Source organism: Coffea arabica, chromosome 3c, assembly GCF_036785885.1.
Source record: "Coffea arabica cultivar ET-39 chromosome 3c, Coffea Arabica ET-39 HiFi, whole genome shotgun sequence".
Lineage (NCBI taxonomy): Eukaryota > Viridiplantae > Streptophyta > Magnoliopsida > Gentianales > Rubiaceae > Coffea > Coffea arabica.
In genome coordinates, this window is record NC_092314.1 from 7,258,874 (window position 1) to 7,278,334 (window position 19,461).

The window sequence follows — 19,461 nt, forward strand, 5'->3', positions numbered from 1 at the left end:
ATAATAGGATTGACCATATTAATTACAAAAGAATGCATGAAATGATGAGACTTGATTTGCTGGCATTTTGTGATAAGATTGAAGGAAAATGCAAAACATGCATGCTAATGAAAATCACAAGAAATTCATTTTTTAAAGTTGAAAGATCATCTAAAATCTTGGATCTTATTCATAGTGATGTATGTGATTTGTATGGTACTCCAATTTTGGGTAGTAAAAATACTTTGTGACTTTATTGATAATAATACTAGATATTGTCATTTTTTTTGTTATACTCAAAAAGTGAAGCAATGCAAAAATTCAAGACATACAAATTATAAGTTGAAATTCATTATAAAACCTTTATCAAATGTCTAAGGACGGATAGAGGTGAAGAGTATTATGATATTACCTATTTTGAATCTATTGGGACAAAACATGAGATGAATGCTCCTTATACACCACAGCAAAATGGTGTAGTCGAAAGAAAAAATCGTGTATTGACAAAAATGAGTAATGCACTTTTGTCAAAGTCTGGGCTAAGTCAAGGATTTAGAGGTGAAACTTTGTTAACGGCTTGTCATATTCTAAATAGTTCATAATAAAAGGAGTTCTATAACCCCTTATGAATTTTGGAATAAAAGAAAATCCAACCTAAACTATTTAAGAGTTTGGGGTTGTAGGGCTGTTGTAAAACTCCCAAAACCTAAAAAAAAAAATTGGGAGAAAGAGGTGTGGAGTGTATATTTTTAGAATATGCATAAAATAGCAAAGCATTTAGGTTCATGGTAATTGAACCTAATTATTCAATTTCGATTAATACCATAATTGAATCTAGGAATGCTATTTTTTAAGAGAATAGGTTCACCTCTATAAAAGATGTTATTCCAAAATCAAGTGAATTGACAAAAGATAGTGAAAATGAAACCATTGAATTGAGAATGAACAAAAAAACTAGAAAGTCAAAAGACTTTGGTTCGGACTTTTATATGTATCTAGTTGAAGGAACTAGAGATACAGTGAGCAATCAAATTTTATATTGCTTCAACATTGAGACTGATCCCAAGACCTATGAAGAAGCAATGAACTCACAAAATACTCTCTTTTGGAAGGAAGTTATTAATGATGAGATTGACTCAATCTTAGGTAATAAAACCTGAAAATTAGTAGACTTATCATCTGGTTCAAAACCAATTGGTTGTAAGTGGATCTTAAAAAAAAATGAAAATCGATGGAACTATTGATAAGTTCAAGGCCAGATTGGTTTGCCAAAGAGTTTACACAAAAGTATGGTGTAGACTATTTTGACACATATTCTCCAGTAGCTAGAATTGCTACAATTAGAGTACTACTTGCTATAATTTCTATCCAAAATCTAGTCATTCACCAAATGGATGTTAAAATAGCATTATTAAATGGTGATTTGGGTGAAAAAGTATATATGGAACAACTCGAAGGGTTTGTGATACCTGATCAACAGCATAAAGTGTGTGAACTTGTAAAGTCTTTATATGGACTAAAACAAGTACTGAAGCAATGGCGTCAAAAATTTGATCAAGTTATTCTTACTAGTTGATTCAAAATAAATGAATCTGATAAATGCATTTATAGAAGGTTTTATGCAATGTTTTAAAAACCGGACCGTTAATCGAACCGGTGAAGTGAAAGGGTCGAGGTTCAACCGGTCGGACCGGTTCAATCTCGGTTCAATGAATTTTTTAAAAAATAATTTATATAAATATATATGTGCACAAAATAAGACATGTAATGGATAATTTAATACTTTATATGATGAAAAGTTTACTATTTTTGAATAACTTGGATTTTTAAAAATAAATTTTTTAAATTATAAGTTAAAACAAATAAATTTCATCTCAATTTCAATTATATCTACCAAAAAAATCTTAAATATAATCCAAAAATATCACAATATTTGAAATTATACAAAATTCACGTCTATGAGAATTTAGACATTGTGAATTTAAATTTTAATTTACATTTTGGAATTTAAATTTATAATTTAAAAAATGAAGTTTGGAGTTCGAAGAAAATCAAGAGAATTGAAAATAGAAATGCAAATTTGATAAGAAACAAAAAATGAGATAAAAGTGAGTGGTTGTGGTATTAAATAAATTGGGTTAAAGAAAAATAATTCTTTTTTAACTTTTTTAAATTTAATGGACAAAAACAAAATTAAAATATGGAAGAAAACATCAATAAATTAAAAATAAAGAGATTTGATTAAAAAATGAGTGGCAAAAGAAAAGATGATAGAGAGAGAGAGAGAGAGAGAGAGAGAGAGAGAGTGTGTGTGTGTGTGTGTGTGTGTGTGTTGAAGATTAAAAAGAAAGAGTCATGAAAGGATAATATTTTGTAAAAAAAATGGAACAAAAGAAATATGAGTGTTTGTTTTATATAAATAAGTTATCAAAAAAAACTAATAAGATGTGATAGTGCAACGGTTACTACATTGGTCTTCTATTACAAAGGTCTTGAGTTCGAATCTTGATAACTACATTTTGCAAAAAAAAAAAAAAAGGAAAACTCAAAAACCGGAAATAACCGGTTCAAATCCGGTTCAGCGGTTTCGCGGTCCGACCGATTTTTGACCGGTTTCTTGACAAAGTCAAACCTGGCAGTGAACCGGACCGGAGCATGGCCGGTTCGCGGTTCAACCGGTCGAACCGGCCGGTCCGGTCCGGTTTTCAAAACACTGGTTTTATGATGGCAAAGGTGTCATAATTTGTTTATATATTGATGACATGTTAATTGACTTGGAGCAAGTTAAAGTCACAAAAACTTTACTTTCAAACAAATTTGACATGAAAGACATGGGTGAGACAGATGTCATTCTTGGTATAAGAATCTTAAAAAATGATAACAATATAATGTTGTCTCAATCACATTATATTGAAAAGATTTTTAACAAGTTCAATCAAAGTGATTGTATTCCAACCTCAACACCATTGGATCCCAAAATAAATTTTGTGAAAAATGAAGGGGATCCAAAATCTCAAATGAAATATGCTAAGATTATATGGTGTTTAATATATGCAATAACTTGTACTAGACCTGATATTGCATATACAGTTGGTTTATTGAGCAGATATACAAGCAACCCTAGTAGGTTATATTGACAAGGTGTAACCAGAATTTTAAAGTATTTAAAAGCCACTATGGACTATGGTATATGTTATACCGATTATCCTTCAGTTTTAGAAGGATTTTCAGATGCTAGTTGGATCACTAATAAAGATGATCACTCGTCCACAAGTGGTTAGATCTGTACACTTGGTGGAGGTGCAATTTCTTGGAATTCTAAGAAACAGACTTGTATCACCGATTCAACAATGATAGCAGAATTTGTAGCACTTGCTTCAGCTTGTAAAGAAACTGAATGGCTACGTAATTTACTTTGTGATATACCGTTGTGGTCAACACCTTTGTCGCCTACTTCAATCCATTGTGATAGTGCAGCTACACTTGCTAAAGCATATAGTCAAGTGTATAATGGTAAGTCAAGACATATCGATTTAAGACATAGTTATGTCAAAGATTTGATCACAAATGGAGTCATATCAATTGATTTTGTGAGATCAAATGAAAATTTGAGTGATCCTTTGACAAAAGAATTATCAAGGAATTTGGTGTTAAGAACATCAAGGGGGATGGGTTTAAAGTCCAAAATTTTTGACCACTAATGGTGGAATCTCAATTCAGCGCTAGATACAATGTCTAATCTTGAATTCAATGAGTCAAAGTACACCATTTTAGTGGTTGGTGCACTATGTGAAATTTAGACATTTCAATGTAGAATAGTGCATGTTATTCTCGCCAGTACAAATGTAAGGGTGAGTCGTTGAACTTTTAACGAATCTTAAAAGTACTATCTGTGGTGGGAGCACTAAGATGTCGCCTATATGAATGTTAGTGTTCGGCAAATCACAAAGTTAAGGACTTTACTTTGTAACATTCATGAAATGATAGTGATACAAGGCCGTAAAATGTATCATTGAAGAATTTATGGTTGTGCATTGCTCAGTGTGTGATGTGTTTATGAGGTTGGTCCAATGTCCAAGTGGTTCAAATCTTGTCTACCATCTTGTATGATTGATTTCAAAGAACCTTCACTAAGATAGTAGTTCAATCGAAAGACACCATTATTTATGCACATGAGTGTCAGATTATTCGGTGACCTTTTAGAAATTCATTTTTTAAATTTTAAAAATGGCGGGGGATTGTTGAAAATTTTTCAAAATTTGTATGATGTACATACATGTAATTAATGTATATTCATTCATGTTTTTGATACATGTATAGTATTGTGAATGTTTCTAAAATATACATTCATTTATGAATATATTCATGTATGTGGGAATTTTTAAATAAAAGGATAGATTCATGTTTTGATCTTAGGATCATGAGATGTATGAATTAAAGTGCATGAATTTGTACACAATACTTTGAATCTATTCATACAAGTATTTAATGAGTTTTTTTGTTTCTTAAACAATCTTCCTATATAAAGATGCCAAGTCAAGAGTGATTTGTTGCAAAAAATTACTTTCCTACTACTGTGTACTCTCTCAAAAGCTTTCCTTAGTTCAAAAAGGGTTTGTCTTACTTTGTGCAAGAGTTTAAGACAAACAAATTTCATCTTATTCTAAAGGATATTTCTCTAAGATTATTGCACGTTATACCGGACAAATAAATCTAAAGGAAAATGATATCTATCACGATTTGAAGCCAATTCTTATCACAATATTTGCCAGTTCATTGCACTATTTCCAACATTGCCACAGTACGGGTGATGAAAAGATTAATTCATCCATCGAAAGTAGTTGAAGGAGAATGGTATAGATGGTTAATATCTCTATTTATTTATTGAAAACATCATTTTAAACGTCCCTTAGATTTTGTTAAATAAAATTTTTTATTCGTCACTTTTAAAATATTAATTTTACGTCTCTAATAAATTCAAGTTAGTAAAATTTAATTCCAATCTAAATTTTGTATTGTTTTTTTGCTTGAAAATCACCACATGACTCACATATAATCATTTTATGTATAAAAAGTTCAAATCCCACTTTTTTAATGGCAAAAATGATAATGGATTTGGTCAAATCCCATTTTTTTTTAAAGAAAATTAAGTATAGTTCAGGTTAGATTCTACTTCTTTTGGAGAAAAAATGAATATAGATTGGATCACTTGTTTTACTACAATGGGATCTAACCCATTGGTCTTCAAAAATATTACCACGTATGGGCCATATGATGGATTCAGAGTAAAAAATGGTTTAATACCTAGGTTAGGACAAAATTTCACTAACTTAATTTCATAAGAGATACAAAGTTATTATTTTAAAAGTGAAAGATAAAAAATTCATTTAGTTAAATGTAAGGGAAGTTTTGAACAATTTTCCTTATTTATTTAAATTTTAGCAAATGGTTTAGTTGTTCCAACTACTATGGCAATCTCATGGAATTATATATCATGTACAAGATATCGACAAATTAGGGTTAATCTCAATCAATCCCCTAAAGTATATTCCATTTTTCACTTTACCTCTTAATCTTTTTTACTCACTGTATCTCCTATTAGACAAAATTACCCCTTTATCATTATAAATTTTTTTCCTTTGTTTTTTTTCTCTCTTTTGTATTTTTTTCTTTCCCTTTGTCCTTTCTTTATTTTCTTTGTCTCTTTGTTCTTTGTTTGCTTCTTCCTCTTTCCTAAAAGAAACTTCATTTTAATGATTAAAACTAAAAACAATAAATTGGAGAGATTTATATTTTCCTCAAATGATCACAAAATATTCAATCCCTTTCCCTAAAATATCTTCTTCTTTTTTTTTCACTTTCAATTCTTTTGCATTTGCCTCTGCACATTCTAGTTTCTCATTTTATTCTCAAGACAATATCACAAGATGAATTTGCATCTTGATTAATGATCATTAATTGTAATTGTGACACTTGATATTATACAAAGATCGAAATTAGCTTTTGATACCTTTCAAGGATTCATCCAAAAATCCAATTACAAACTTCAGATAAAGTTTTTTTTTGTTGAAATAAAGTTTTTGTTGGGAAGGATAGAAGATAAAAGAAAGAATGAAAAGAAAATGTAAAGGGTCATTGTTCCTCCGGCGCACAAAAAAAAAAGAGGAAAATAATGGAAGGGTAATTTTGTCCTATAGAGGGTTAAGTGATAAAATTTAAAAGTTATGGGATAAAATGAGAAATAAGATATACCTTAAGCAAATTAATTGTAATTAACCCTACAAATTATCCATCAATCCAATTATCACTTCCACATATTAATGGCACGATTAGACCGCTTAACTTTCTAATAGAGAAAATTCTTGTATTGGCCGATCCACACCTGATTGGTGAAGTACATTGGTCTCTTTACAGCATTTTCTTTTATCATATAGCATTATCTAATCCGACTGACTCTGTGTTGAGATTGTATAGTCTTGGTAAACAATATTGCGTAAATTGAATTTTAATGCCACAATAATTTTACCGTTAATTATCAAAATTACCCTTCAAGTCAACCATGCTTGTCCTAGATTAAAATCGACGAGAAAGGATAACACGGAAAAAGCATTGTTGACAATATCAGTAGCCGATAGTCCACGAATGAAATGGTGGATTGGATTCTCATGCTATTGCTTCGAATGGCCTTTATTTATAAGTGGTGGCCTGGTGGGTATATGGGCAGAAGTCAAGGAGGTAACATCAACATTCAATAATATAGCTCATGTATTTGCAAGAATATTAACATGCTCAAATGGCGTGTAAATAAAAATCCAATAAAGCAAAGTGGAGATAAATCCAACAAAACAAACTCATTCTTGTTCCACTCAGATAAATAAACAAATCGAATTTATATGCAAGTTCAACTTCGTTAAATTAAAGAGATAAGTAAAACAACCAACGGTCCTTTGGCCTGTTGATCACCACCAAAGACTTTAAATCTTGGTTGGGTGGAAGGTTAAAGATTTAAACTTTACCTCTCATTAATGTAACACTATATATGTAGTTTCTTCTAAATTCATACGGATGTATAGTGCACCTGTCTGATTCAATGATGGTTCAGTCCTCGTCGATTTTTCTAGAATTCGTTGGGCCTATCTACCCTTAATGTAAGCTAGAGTAAGAGTAGGTTAGATTAACTGTTGCCGTCTAATATGGAAAAAAAAAAAAAGAGAGAGAGACAGAGAGATAAAGTTAAACCGTGTAGTATTCAGTTTGATTTCACTTCTTTAACCTCTATCCCTACTTACATCCAAATGGCTTTGAAAAATTACGTGCATATTTTGTGGTCAAAACAAGGCCTAACCTAATCTAATGAACTATTATTCTTAATTCTTTATTGTTAATGCACTTAGCTTAATATTTGGCACGTGTATCAAGCCACCAACTATGCCAACCTGCCAAGTCCAACAACTGCTATTACCATTTATTGCGGAATTTACTATCCTTAATTGACTGCCTCTACCCTTAGCAACTGTAGACTCCCATCGTAAGATTAAGGGTACTTCGATAATTTCACGTGACCGGTTTCTTCTTTAGGTTAATTGTTGTAGTAGTATTTGTCATCAGTTATTAGTAATCAGTATCATCATCCGATTATTATAAAAATCCCAGCCCAGATTATTTTAGTATTATCAATCACAGATCCATAAAAAAAAAAAATATTACCAACCATTGGAATAGTAAAGGGGAAAAGAAAAAGGCAAAAGCAAAGAAGAGTAGAAGACAGTTCCAAGACAGTTCATTCTCTGTTTTTTTTTTTTGGGGCAACTCCAACGTCACTCTCCCAAATGTCACTTTCATTTTTGTCAGGTAAGTTATTGTTTCGACTTTCTTTAATCAAAATTCCATCTGGGGTAGTAATAGAATGTTCATACATAGCCACATAGGATAGTGTCTAGTGTTAGTTTTAGCAATATTTTAAAGTATTTTATGCACGTTGGTTTTTAGCACATTTTAAGAATATTTGGTTATTTGAAAGATTCTTGGTTAGGACAATGGCGATACTGAAAATTCAAGGCGGGTTTTTTTGTCTTTCATAGCTCTTTGGGATTTTGACCCTTTTGGATATGGGAAAGATACCCAACGAATCATACCTCTAGTACAGTGTCAGACCAGAAAGAATAAAGCTTTTAACTTTTTCATTCGTTTCTGCATGCAAGTTTTGATGGTTATTTACATTCTCCATTGTATTAATTATGTGTCGAATCTGTACACTGTCAGCCAAAGATTTCATTGCAGATTCTTGGTAAACTTAGACCTGATGTTGATCCTGTGTCTATGTAGTATATGCACTTTTGTCCAAGTCAGAGTATTTATTGGGACTGGGCAGGAATAGGGCCAACTGTATTGCACCTTTACTGCACTCTGATTGCACCATTTTGGAGGAAGTTTTTCTTGTGATAAATGCAGATCCATAAGGAAGATATCTTAAATAGTACTACAATCTTTTCAAAAGAAAATAATAAATCTTAACTCGATTATTAACCATTTCTCATTGTTTCTATGCTAAATCACATTTTTGTCTTCAACGAGAACTGCTAATTTAACTGTTAGCTTGGAGCTGTTTACTTACAGAAAGCTTAGTTGACTGCATCAGATTAATGAATAAAAGATTTTTATACAAGTATCTATACACATGTAAAGATTAAGCATTATAATCACTGTCTAATAGATAATCAGACGAAATTGGATTCTGAAAAAGTTCCTTTATTAACTAGTATATCTTTTTGGCTAAAACAATCGCATTAATTAGGACTATAATTTTGTATATTCCTAAGTATGAACTCTGACTAATTGTGAGGAGGGGCTGTTGCTACCTAGGATAAAAAGTACCATTGATGTTGCTTAAACAAAACTTAAAAAGGGATAAGATTGAGTAGTATGTATGGACATTGTGAGTAAGCCAATATGGCGTGTCTCATATGTAAGGAGAGAAAAGAGGACTATATCTTTTTTTTTTTGTATATCTGGGTGCTTTATGGCCCGAAAGGGTCTGTCATTTTTCTGGCTTTTCTGACTTTTGGACCTTCTGACGTTTCATAGGGTATTTCTGTTGAGTACATTCATTACTGTGTTAAAAATTCATGGTTTTGACAGCCTTGTTGCTGTACTTGTAGTATTCAATCTGTTACACTTGAGTTACTTCACTAGATGAGCTGGCTGTTTTGCAGCTCTTTATCATGTTTGTAAACTCTAGAGCTGGTGATCTCCTTGTCATTTCAATGCCTGTTCTTGGTGATTTTCTGTTCAGTTTCATGATTTGTCTTCTTGTTTGTTCCTTTGTCATGTTCTATTTCTTTTCCCTGGTTTTCTCTATTCTTATTCTCATTCAGCATTTGGCAGCATTATCATCTTTCAGTTTGTTCAAACGTAGTCTTTGGTCTTTACTTTTCCTTAGGTTGGCAACATGACATGGGATTTTGTCTGTTTTCACAGCTGCCGGTTACATGGCGCACGTTTCTGCTTCAGATTCCGCCTATTTTGTTGTTTTGTTTAATCTTTAACATATACATGTACTCTGCATTGCAGTGTAAGAAGAGTAAGATGGTTGAACAGGGAGTACTAGTGGATGTTGGTGGTGGGAAGAAGGCAATGGCTTCATCCTCCACTACCTCAAGAACATTGCCTTTACAGGCAAGACCTTCAGATTACCATCCATATCCACCTCCTATGGCTACATATGAGGAGGTTGTTGCCTCTCCTCAACTGTTCTGGGTGACTTTGGAGAAGCTACATGCTGCCATGGGAACCAAGTTCATGTCAGTCATCTATTTAAATTTCCTATAATTTCTGCTTCCTACATGTCTAGCTATTGGACTTTTTCCCTCTTGTCTAGCTTTCCAAGTTTTTTTTTTTTTTTTTTTTTTTTGGGTGGAGTTGTTTATGACTGCAATTTTGCGTGAACTATTTCTCCTTCTTGGAGGACCGTAACAATCAGCTTTTGTGAAACAAAAAATATTTATGTACAAAAATATAAATCATCTTCGTGGAGAGTTTAGTCTAGGGATTTTATGGCTGTATATTGCAGTTAACGAATCAACAACAAAGGATCAAGATACAAAGAAGTACAAGTCTATCTCAGCTCTAGATTATAAAGTTTATGGAATTTTTTGTACTTCCAATTTTGTTTTTAGTATTGACACAATGCTCATTGGCGTTTACTGATGTTTCATTCTAAAACGATATTATCAATGTCCTATACTAATGGGGAAATAAGATGGTGATCAGTGGAGCATTAAACCTCTCATTCGTGCGTGTTTGTGCGCGCGTGCATTTAGCATCCTAAAAGGATCTTTCATCCCAAGTAAAGGGAAATTATCTCAAAGGTTAACTTCTGTTTTTAGCTTGCTTTCATGCCTCATATCTTATCATTTGATTTCATTTGATTTGCAATTTCATGATACGAATGTCCCAAAGTTTATGCAAGAAATGGCTGCTGTGCTCACATTCCAAGTTTTTCTGCTTTGATGGCTTATCACGGTGTACCTTTTGTTTTCTTGTTTCATGCAATATTGAGGTATCTTTTTATTTAGTGAATCAAACAATTGAGTGGGTAAAACCTGTACTGACAAATTGGTTTGTCATAACACATATACTCCGTAGTTGTTAAGTTCATTGTAGATGCTCTTTTGATTGTAAATTGGGAGTTCTAAATTCATTGGAGATATTAACTATGAGTATGTACATAGATTATTATTTTGGCCCCTTATGCATTTTAGTTTAGAAAATTTTGGGTTCCATGCATCGGTAATTCTCGCTATATATTGTCTCTTCTGTCGCTTTTCCTTTTTCGTTCACGGCTTACACGTGAATATTGTAGTCAATGTACTTTTGCTGTATCCACCTGTGTAACTTGGACGCTAGTTGATCGACCAAATTATCTTTTAACGGTGGTACTTTTTCTTCACTTCTCTTTCTTTTTCATGCTCAAATTAATCTACATTAATTGATCTCTAGTTTGTCAAATGGAATTTATCATTTCTAGAGCACTGAAGTTGAGAATACTACCATTGAATAGGAGGCTCGTGTAACTTCTGTTTGTGGGTGCCCTACATCCTTTGCAATCATTAGACATGACGTGAGTTATTTATTCATAAGGTTGAGTATTGCATTTGTTAGTACAACACTGAGCATAAAGATATTTATTTAGTGAACTACACATGGCATTTTAGAATTTTGGGAATGGAGAAAAGGATAAGCGCTAAAACTTATATCGAATAAGGTAAGTAACAATCAAACTTGATAATCAACTGTGGATTTATTCTCTCAATTAATTAGAATTATTCGGCCACAGGCATGCCTCTATTTTTTACTTTTTGTGGAGGAACTAGCTATTCACAAAGATCTGAGATGTGACAATATGTTTTGGATAACTTCTATTGAAACTTCGTCCTACTAGCTAAGGTGTTTTTAAGATCTCTGCAGCATTTTTTCATGGTGTTAACTTCTCGTGGGCGAGATAGAGTAAAACGTTTGTCCCTGCTATTCTGTTGATAAAGTTTCAAACAGTTTACTGATTGAGGTAGTAGAACACATATTTAGGCCAGTTGGTCAGTGGAATAAAATACAAATGAAGAACTTTTGGTAGGAGGTGGATGATTAGATGTTCTGGTGCTTGTTTTCTATAAGGCCCTGCTATGCTTTTATATATCTCCTTGCTGAAGTTCTTAATTGAAATAAATAGCTACTTCTGTTGCCAAGAACAAGTGTTCCACTAGTGTTGTAAAATAATGTTTTGAGATCTGACTTTGATCCATGCATTAGAAACTTTATTAATGCTCTTTCTTGATGGGGAATTACATTCCACTTTTTTATCTTTTTCCTAACTTTATGCATTTGAATCTTTTGAATACAATATTCTTTCAGGATCCCTACTGTTGCAGGTCGGGATTTAGATTTGCATCGACTTTTTGTTGAGGTGACTTCTCGTGGTGGTATTGCTAAGGTGAGTGGGCACAGTTGCATTTACTTGACTTTTAACTTGAACAATTTTTTTGGCCTCTGTGTCCTCAAAAGTTTTGTATTCTTCAGTTGAAGATTATGGTTTTAGTCGGAGATGGATGGGGGGCCGGCTAGTGGGAGAGCCAGAACTGGCGAAAATTGGGTATTTTCGAAGCTGTTTAACCTTGACTCTGAGCCTTGCTCTATACATCACCATGGTTGGATAGCAACTTGAACAGATATTCTTGAGAGGTCTAAAGCAGCCCATGATTGTATCATAGTAATAGTTTTAACAATGGCTTGATGTGCCACCATGGACTCCATGAGATTTTCCTTCAATTGTGGTGACATTGCTTTTGATGTTATTCAACTGAGATTTAGCTTTTTCTTTTTGGTGTCTTATTGGGATTCTGTTCTTTCTTTGTTTTCAGTTTCTGCTTTGCAAGGCCCATTTTGTTTTTCTTAAAGCTGAGGTTTTACAAATCTTCTGATAAAGTTAAATCTATCAAAATCACGTTTTTGAAATCTCAGTAGCCAGAGTTTTGTTTGAAAATTCCGTCCTTCAGGAATTTTTTTCTCTGCTTGTGTGTCTTTGAAACTTCCTTTTCAGAATCAACTATACTTTTTAGATTAGTACTTGGAGACACACTGTGAAGTTTCTCGTAATTGGTGGGACCATGGAGGGTGTGTTATTGGTGCTCATCCCCCTTGTATATGCATTTGATTTGCTCTTCAATTACAGTCAATGATGTAGCCAAGTTGATCAGTCTTTGTACCTGAAGATTTGAAAAATCAATGACCTACTCTTTTCTGGATGAAGCTTTGGAATTATATGGCCATGACTGGGCTGCTAAGTGGGCATTCTTGTTAATTTATGTTCCTTCTTGATGTGGTTACATCTCTTTTTTGTAATTTGGAAATAACAAGTATGCACCTTATACTGCAGAAAGAGGCCTGATCTTAGAACCTTTGACTTTAGAACTGCAGCTTTGAACATCAAATGCACACCTTTGAGCATCATGATTAAATCAATTTTTTTGACTAAAAATGTTACGAGTTACTTAGGATGCTTATGCAGAAGCTAGAAGAAGTGGATAAGAACACTTCTGTTGAATGTTGATTGCAATCTTTATTGTAGTTTTGATTTTCTTTCTTGCTTTCTGCTTAGCCAGAGTGTTGCTGAGTATAGATTCTGATACTTACGCTATCTTATTTTACTATCTTGTGACTGTTGTGTCTGTATGCACGTTAGCATCTTTGTGCATCTTCATGCTGCAGGTCCTTAAGTGCTTGTGTTAATTGTGAACTGGAAGTCAGTCGAGCACAAGAGTTACAATTTCAACACATTTTAATGCTAAGCTTGTCCTGCTCTTTTTCCTTTTGAGTTTGCATCTATGACTTCATTTGTCTAAACAACTGAATTTACAGATTCTCCAGGAGAGAAAGTGGAAAGATGTAATTGGTGTTTTCAGCTTTCCATCTTCAGCAACTAATGCTTCTTTTGTTCTTCGGAAGTATTATTTTTCACTGCTACTACACTATGAACAAATTTACTTTTTTAAGGCTGAGGGTTGGACATCTGGTGCGTGTTGATTCTTGAAACTTTGCCATCATTCTCTCCACTTTTATGTATGTGTGTGGACAATTTACATATATTTAGACAATCTTCCTCCAGATGCTTCACATAGTTCTTCGTCTCCAATTACACCTCTGCCGCGTGAATTAACTAAAACCACGCAGTCATCACTGGTAAACCAAGCAGGCATGCAACAAGCAAGGGTGGTAGAATCTGCAAAGCTGTTACCTGAAGGTTGTGTTTAGCTCCCTTTTCTCTTCATCTTATTTTTAGTTTTCTTACCCTGATATAATTGCTAATGACTACAACAGTATATCTTCAGCAGCATTTTTTTGGCAGTCATACTTAAATCTCTATATTGTATGAGCTAGCAAATGTAGCATACACGTTCAAGTATTAGAAACTAGCAACCTTGTATAATAATTATCTGAACGCCATTCAAGCAACATCTAGATGCATATGGAACCTTGGGGATGGCTAATATTTTTGGAAGCAGCAATGCCCTTTCGCATGCAACATTTTCAATGAAAGCATATGTAAAGTGCTCGCTCATTGTTTGTTATGATAGGGTAACTCATGAATGGACAGAATATACCCTAGTTTTTTATTGCAATGAGAAATGTTTTTAGACACTTGTAGTTTTTGACGATTTTGTAAGTTTAATATGTCAAAGAAACATTTTGGTCTGCCAAGGGCTACATTCTTCTGGTTTCCACACCAGAATTAGAGAATGATGATTTTGTCATCTCAAGTGAAAGCCGAATAGACAGCTAAGAGATTTGAGATACTTTGAATTTTGGTCTTGAAAAAGTGGAGAAGGTTAGCCTTGGTTTCTTTAAATGCTGTGCTTACATGATGAAGACATGTGATGTACACGTTTCTACCCAACTTTGGAGTCCTGATTTCTTTGGCTTACTTGTGCAATAATCTTCCATGTATTTGTTTGTGTTTATTGTCAATACTTTTTATTGCTGATATAGCTGTTCCAATAGATGCAGAAAACATATAAAAATGACCAATCTTGGTGCTTGCAGCATGTCCAGCACTATCAACAGGTTCCGAAGTGCATGGGGTTATCGATGGAAAGTTTGAAAGTGGATATCTTATAACTGTGAAAATTGGCTCAGAGGAACTGAAAGGTGTCCTTTATCAGGCTCCTTTTAACTCTGCTCACCTGAAATTTCAACATCAAAATACTCAGCAATGCCAAAGGGCATCTGGCAGTAAAACTAAAAGTCCATCGGTAGCATTAGGGATAGCCCGTCGCAGGCGTAGGAAGAAATCTGAAATCAAGAAAAGGGATCCAGCCCATCCAAAGCCTAATAGAAGTGGATATAACTTTTTCTTTGCAGAGCAGCATGCCAGACTAAAACCACTTTATCCAGGAAAAGACCGGGAGATCAGTAAGATGATTGGTGATTCATGGAACAAACTAAATGACTCTGAAAAAGCTGTAAGCATCAACTTGTCCTGCTTCCTTAGTTGCAATCTTCTCTATATGTTGTCAATTAGCTCCAATATTATGTCATGTACAGGTCTATCAAGAAAAAGCTGTCAGGGACAAAGAAAGATACAGAATAGAGATGGAAGGATATAGAGAGAGACTTAGGACAGAGCAGACTTTAGGTGGTGCAACTCCAAATCTACAACAGTCCCTTGATCCACAAGTGAGTACTGCTTTGGACGTGAACCAGATACTTCAAACCAATGATGCATGCTCATCTGACTTGCGTGAGAAAGCAACAATTTCAAATAGTAATGGCAAAAATAACCTACAGCTGAGTAAAGGGCAGACCATTACTGATGCAGTTGTCATGCAACAGCAGAACCATATGCCAGATCTCAACTTGATGGACCTGGATAAGAATTTTCAAATGGAGGATGCACCTTATATTCCTGAGAACGAGGTAAGTAGTGACAGTGGAAAGAGAAATGTTGAGGGTCATCATCAAATCATGGAAAAGGGTGCACAAATGGAAGTGCTCTGCAGAGCAGAAATTGCTCCAAGAAATGCATCTGAGGAGATTATGGTTGATGAAGAAGGAACTAAAATCCAGAAGAGAACTGACGTTGATGCAGAACAGCATAAGTTGTGCAGTGGAGATATCGCTGTAGAGATTGATAAAGTAGGATTAGCTACTGGTGAAGAAGTCCCAGTCTCCATTCAGGAGAACATGCGTGCTCCTGATGCAGGGATCTAGGTCCTACCCAAGGAAGCCGGAAAATCAGTTTCTAGTCAATAGATTTCTCATACATCATTCAAGTCATTATTCAATGATGAGCAGTGTAGTTCAGGTGTTGTAGATTTTCATCATCGTATCTGATCCTGGAAATTCTTCTCTCAATCCAGAACTAATTATTAGCAAAAAGTAGAATGCAAGACTCCCTGTTCATCAACCTGTCTTAGTTTGGACATGCACATTGGGCTGGACTTGAAATTACTTGGTATATCTTTTGGTATGTTTAATGCTATATATCTTTTCTAGACCTCTATCATATTCAATGCTTCCATCTTCAACCTAGTTATCATTGGCTTGCATTTTCTTGTACAATCGCATATGGAAATATTGAATCTGGCAACTTTCATATTTAGGTCAATTTCTTTACCAACTCAAAGAGAACAGAATTTTAGTGTTGGTGAAGAAATGAAAATTAACATTCCAAGGGCACTTCCATAAGGGCCATTTCAATTCAGCCTCTGATGCTACTATAATAAGCCATATCACCAAGGACAACTGCAATGTCTGAGTAAGAAGATCTCAAGAGAAATATGGACATGGCTTTAACCTGAAACTTTGATCATTGTAAAAGATTGTATGGATAAGTAGCTTCCCTGCATTTGAGGTGCTATACAACAAATCAAGAGAGACAGTTCCTTTTACGTACAAAACAAGTAATGGTCCACACTCAATAAGGGGTAAATGCCATCCTAAGAATCCCATCCCACAAATAAGAATCTGACCTGATTCATAATTATGGTAAAACCGAAGATTTTTACATTTTTAGTGATGAGAAAAAAAAAATTTTAGCTAGCAAGTTTGAAGATGATGGCCTAGTCTTTTTCAATTCCTTTGACAGATAAAATTCTTAGTGCCAATATGAAGACTTAAGAGAATGAGGTGATGGAAATTAAAAGTCTGTCCTTATATTTGAGGTTCTACCTAAGAGAATTTACCTGAAATTTTCTAATGTTCCTATCCATTGATTGAAACATTTTTTCCTTTGCATTACGAAGAAATGTTAAAAAAGAGATCCCTTTAATCTACAGTTTTTCTATCTTTCTTTTTCTTTTTCTTTTGTCTAGTAGTATAATTAATTAAGAAGCCAGTGAGGTCAAAAGCTTGAGCATGTCTGCTTATGCAACACTAAAACGTACTGAATTGTTTTAACAGTTTTATTTAGCATTTTAATATTCGGCGTCCTTAGACTTAATTGAACATATTTGCAAGAATTTTCCCAGAAAGATACTGAAAAATGCATTACTTCACCATTAACTCATTAATGCAAAATTTTACTGGTATCAAACATAAAACTTGGGAATATTCACACACACACAAACACATACATACATATATATATATATATATATATATATATATATACACACACATCATTTCGTGAAGGTCAAGTAATGAGGAAGAGTACCGTGACTTCAAGAATACATGGATTGCTAAAGAAAAATACTTGATTATCTCCAGAGCCTGGTCTTGTATGGATTGTAGTTTTTCAATTTATATTTTTCGTGATTATATTTTTCAATTATCTTTTTATCTTATATATCTATATATATATATATATATATATATATATATATATATATATATATCAAATCGTTACAGTATAATTTCCTACAAAAACTCTGAGACCTAACAATTTAGCAATTTTTAATACTCAACCACAAGCTAGCAATATTTGATTATCTGTGAGAAAATTTTCAATAGTTTTGGTGTATTTGCGTAGATGAAGTGTTCAAATAAGAAGATTAGATAAAGGTCAAAAAGACAAAAACCCGACAAGTGACAATGACAAGTACATATCATTTGACTTCTGGGATTATAAATTGAAAGCCGCTGACTCAATGCAGATTTGGTTCCTAGATAATTAGAAAAGAAATTAAAGATAATTAACTTTGCTGTTCTTTACGTACTTATCCTCACTAATTTGCTCCCTTTAATGTAATTAATCAAAATCAAAACAGCAGAAAAGCCCTTTACAAAAAAAAAAATAGAAAAAAAACTCTTATGGAAAAAATGAACTCTAACTACAGTGATACATTTTACCCAATTATATGCCCTTTTCTGGAACAAAATAATTAACTTCGCTTCTTTTGTTTACAAATTTAAGCTCACAAATTTCATCCCCATAATTAATTAATCAAAGTTATTCTAAAAGAAAAGTCCCCTCTAAGAAAAGAAAAAGAAGAAAAGAAAGAAAGAAAAGTTGTTTTTGTTATAGTCAAAGAAGTAAAAAAAAAAAAAAAATGTAACCAATATCCTAATTCTGTAAATAAAATTTTTAAAAATAAATGTCCATCCTCTAGAGTAGAATATTAGAGTTACTTTAATAGTTTGCTTCAAATTTTCAAAAGAAAAGAGTATTCATTTTAACACAGGATGAGATTATGACAAATTCGATTTATTAACTGTACCATTCATTTAGGCATTCATGTATGTCATTTAGTTACTAAATCACACTCACAAGTTAATTCCCACACATCAAATACTTCTGCTTTTGTGAAAGTGCATTTCAAATATACATGTCAAAGTCTATCCATGCACGAATATTTTTTGTAGAACTAGTTATTAAGCACCAGGAAAAAAAAAAAAAAAAAAGAGACTAGTTATTTATTAAGCCAAGGCCCTTAGATTTTCTTTGTTGATACATATATTCATCGCCCAAATTGATCAAATTCTGCTACATAGGAACAGTGAATAACTACAAAATCAGGTCTCAGGGAAATAAGTGTTTCCAAAGTGGAAGCTTCTGAAGGTCCAACACTATTTTGCTTGAATTCTGGATTAGAATGTTCAGCATGGTAAATTCAGACATTTTATTAGGGTAACCATCATATTTTGTTTCTCTAAACATCTGAAAGCACTTCACTCTTTTAAAGTTAGCTGTTTAATGGGATTTGGGCACGTACGCTATCAGGACTAGAAGGATGTAGCATGATTATGCATGGGAATATCTCAGGAAGGAGTGGGGATGGTGGCAGATTACAAGAAACAACTCGACTATTAAGCCCCCATTTCTTTGAAGTTGATGTCCTGGAACAAATAAAGAAGATTACCCACCTGGGGCAATTCTCTGAAGACTACAGATTATACTTGAGCATACAAGTTTTTCCTTTTCTTTGGTAGGAAAATTTCTGTACTGCCCACTTTGGCAACTTGGGTAAAATGCATTACAATGTCATGTCCTAGCAGATATTGCTTCTGTACCTTATATAGGACCACTTTAGAGCGTAGCCTCTTCCCTTCCATAGTTCCATTGTATTAAACTAGCAAGAGAAAAAAGCATTCAACAAATAAGCATGGATTTCTGTGAAATCAACTACACCTATGGATTTACTGCAGCTGATTGGCAAAGCAAATAAGGAGATATTGAAAGCAAATTATTCCATGATATCTCCATTTTATTATAACTCAAAAGACACATGGTATGGGATGGAAGAACAGATGGAATAATAGTAGCAATAGTTACAGAAACTGCCTTGGCATTTTTGTCCCATACATAGACGTAGATTCCTGTAATGTCTGTCTTTTATCCAAGGGACCACATTCTTGAAGATCTATTAATCTTGATAAAGTTTGAGAACAATGAAAAGTTACCACCACAAAAAGTGCTGTAGCACATGAGTTTCTCCACCACTCCCTCCCCGGTCCTCACAAGAAGAGAAAGATTAAAAGAAAGATAAGTAAAAG

At 33.5% G+C, this 19,461-nt stretch overlaps 1 protein-coding gene across 3 annotated transcripts; it reads left to right on the forward strand.

The window, feature by feature from the left end:
* Positions 1 to 7,746: 7,746 nt before the first annotated feature.
* LOC113737250 (high mobility group B protein 15) lies at positions 7,747 to 16,028 on the forward strand. Of its 3 annotated transcripts, none has more exons than XM_072082138.1 (7): positions 7,747 to 7,830; positions 9,550 to 9,779; positions 11,887 to 11,965; positions 13,390 to 13,543; positions 13,637 to 13,771; positions 14,572 to 14,990; positions 15,073 to 16,028. In XM_072082138.1, the coding sequence occupies exons 2-7, from the start codon at positions 9,565 to 9,567 to the stop codon at positions 15,736 to 15,738; spliced, it is 1,668 nt and encodes a 555-aa protein (XP_071938239.1). In that variant the 5' UTR covers positions 7,747 to 7,830; positions 9,550 to 9,564; the 3' UTR covers positions 15,739 to 16,028. The 3 variants fall into 3 exon arrangements, with proteins under 3 accessions (XP_071938239.1, XP_071938241.1, XP_071938240.1); XM_072082140.1 differs by lacking the exons at positions 7,747 to 7,830; positions 9,550 to 9,779 and adding exons at positions 11,139 to 11,242; positions 12,052 to 12,124; XM_072082139.1 differs by lacking the exons at positions 7,747 to 7,830; positions 9,550 to 9,779 and adding exons at positions 11,306 to 11,542; positions 12,052 to 12,124.
* The last annotated feature ends 3,433 nt before the right edge of the window (positions 16,029 to 19,461 follow it).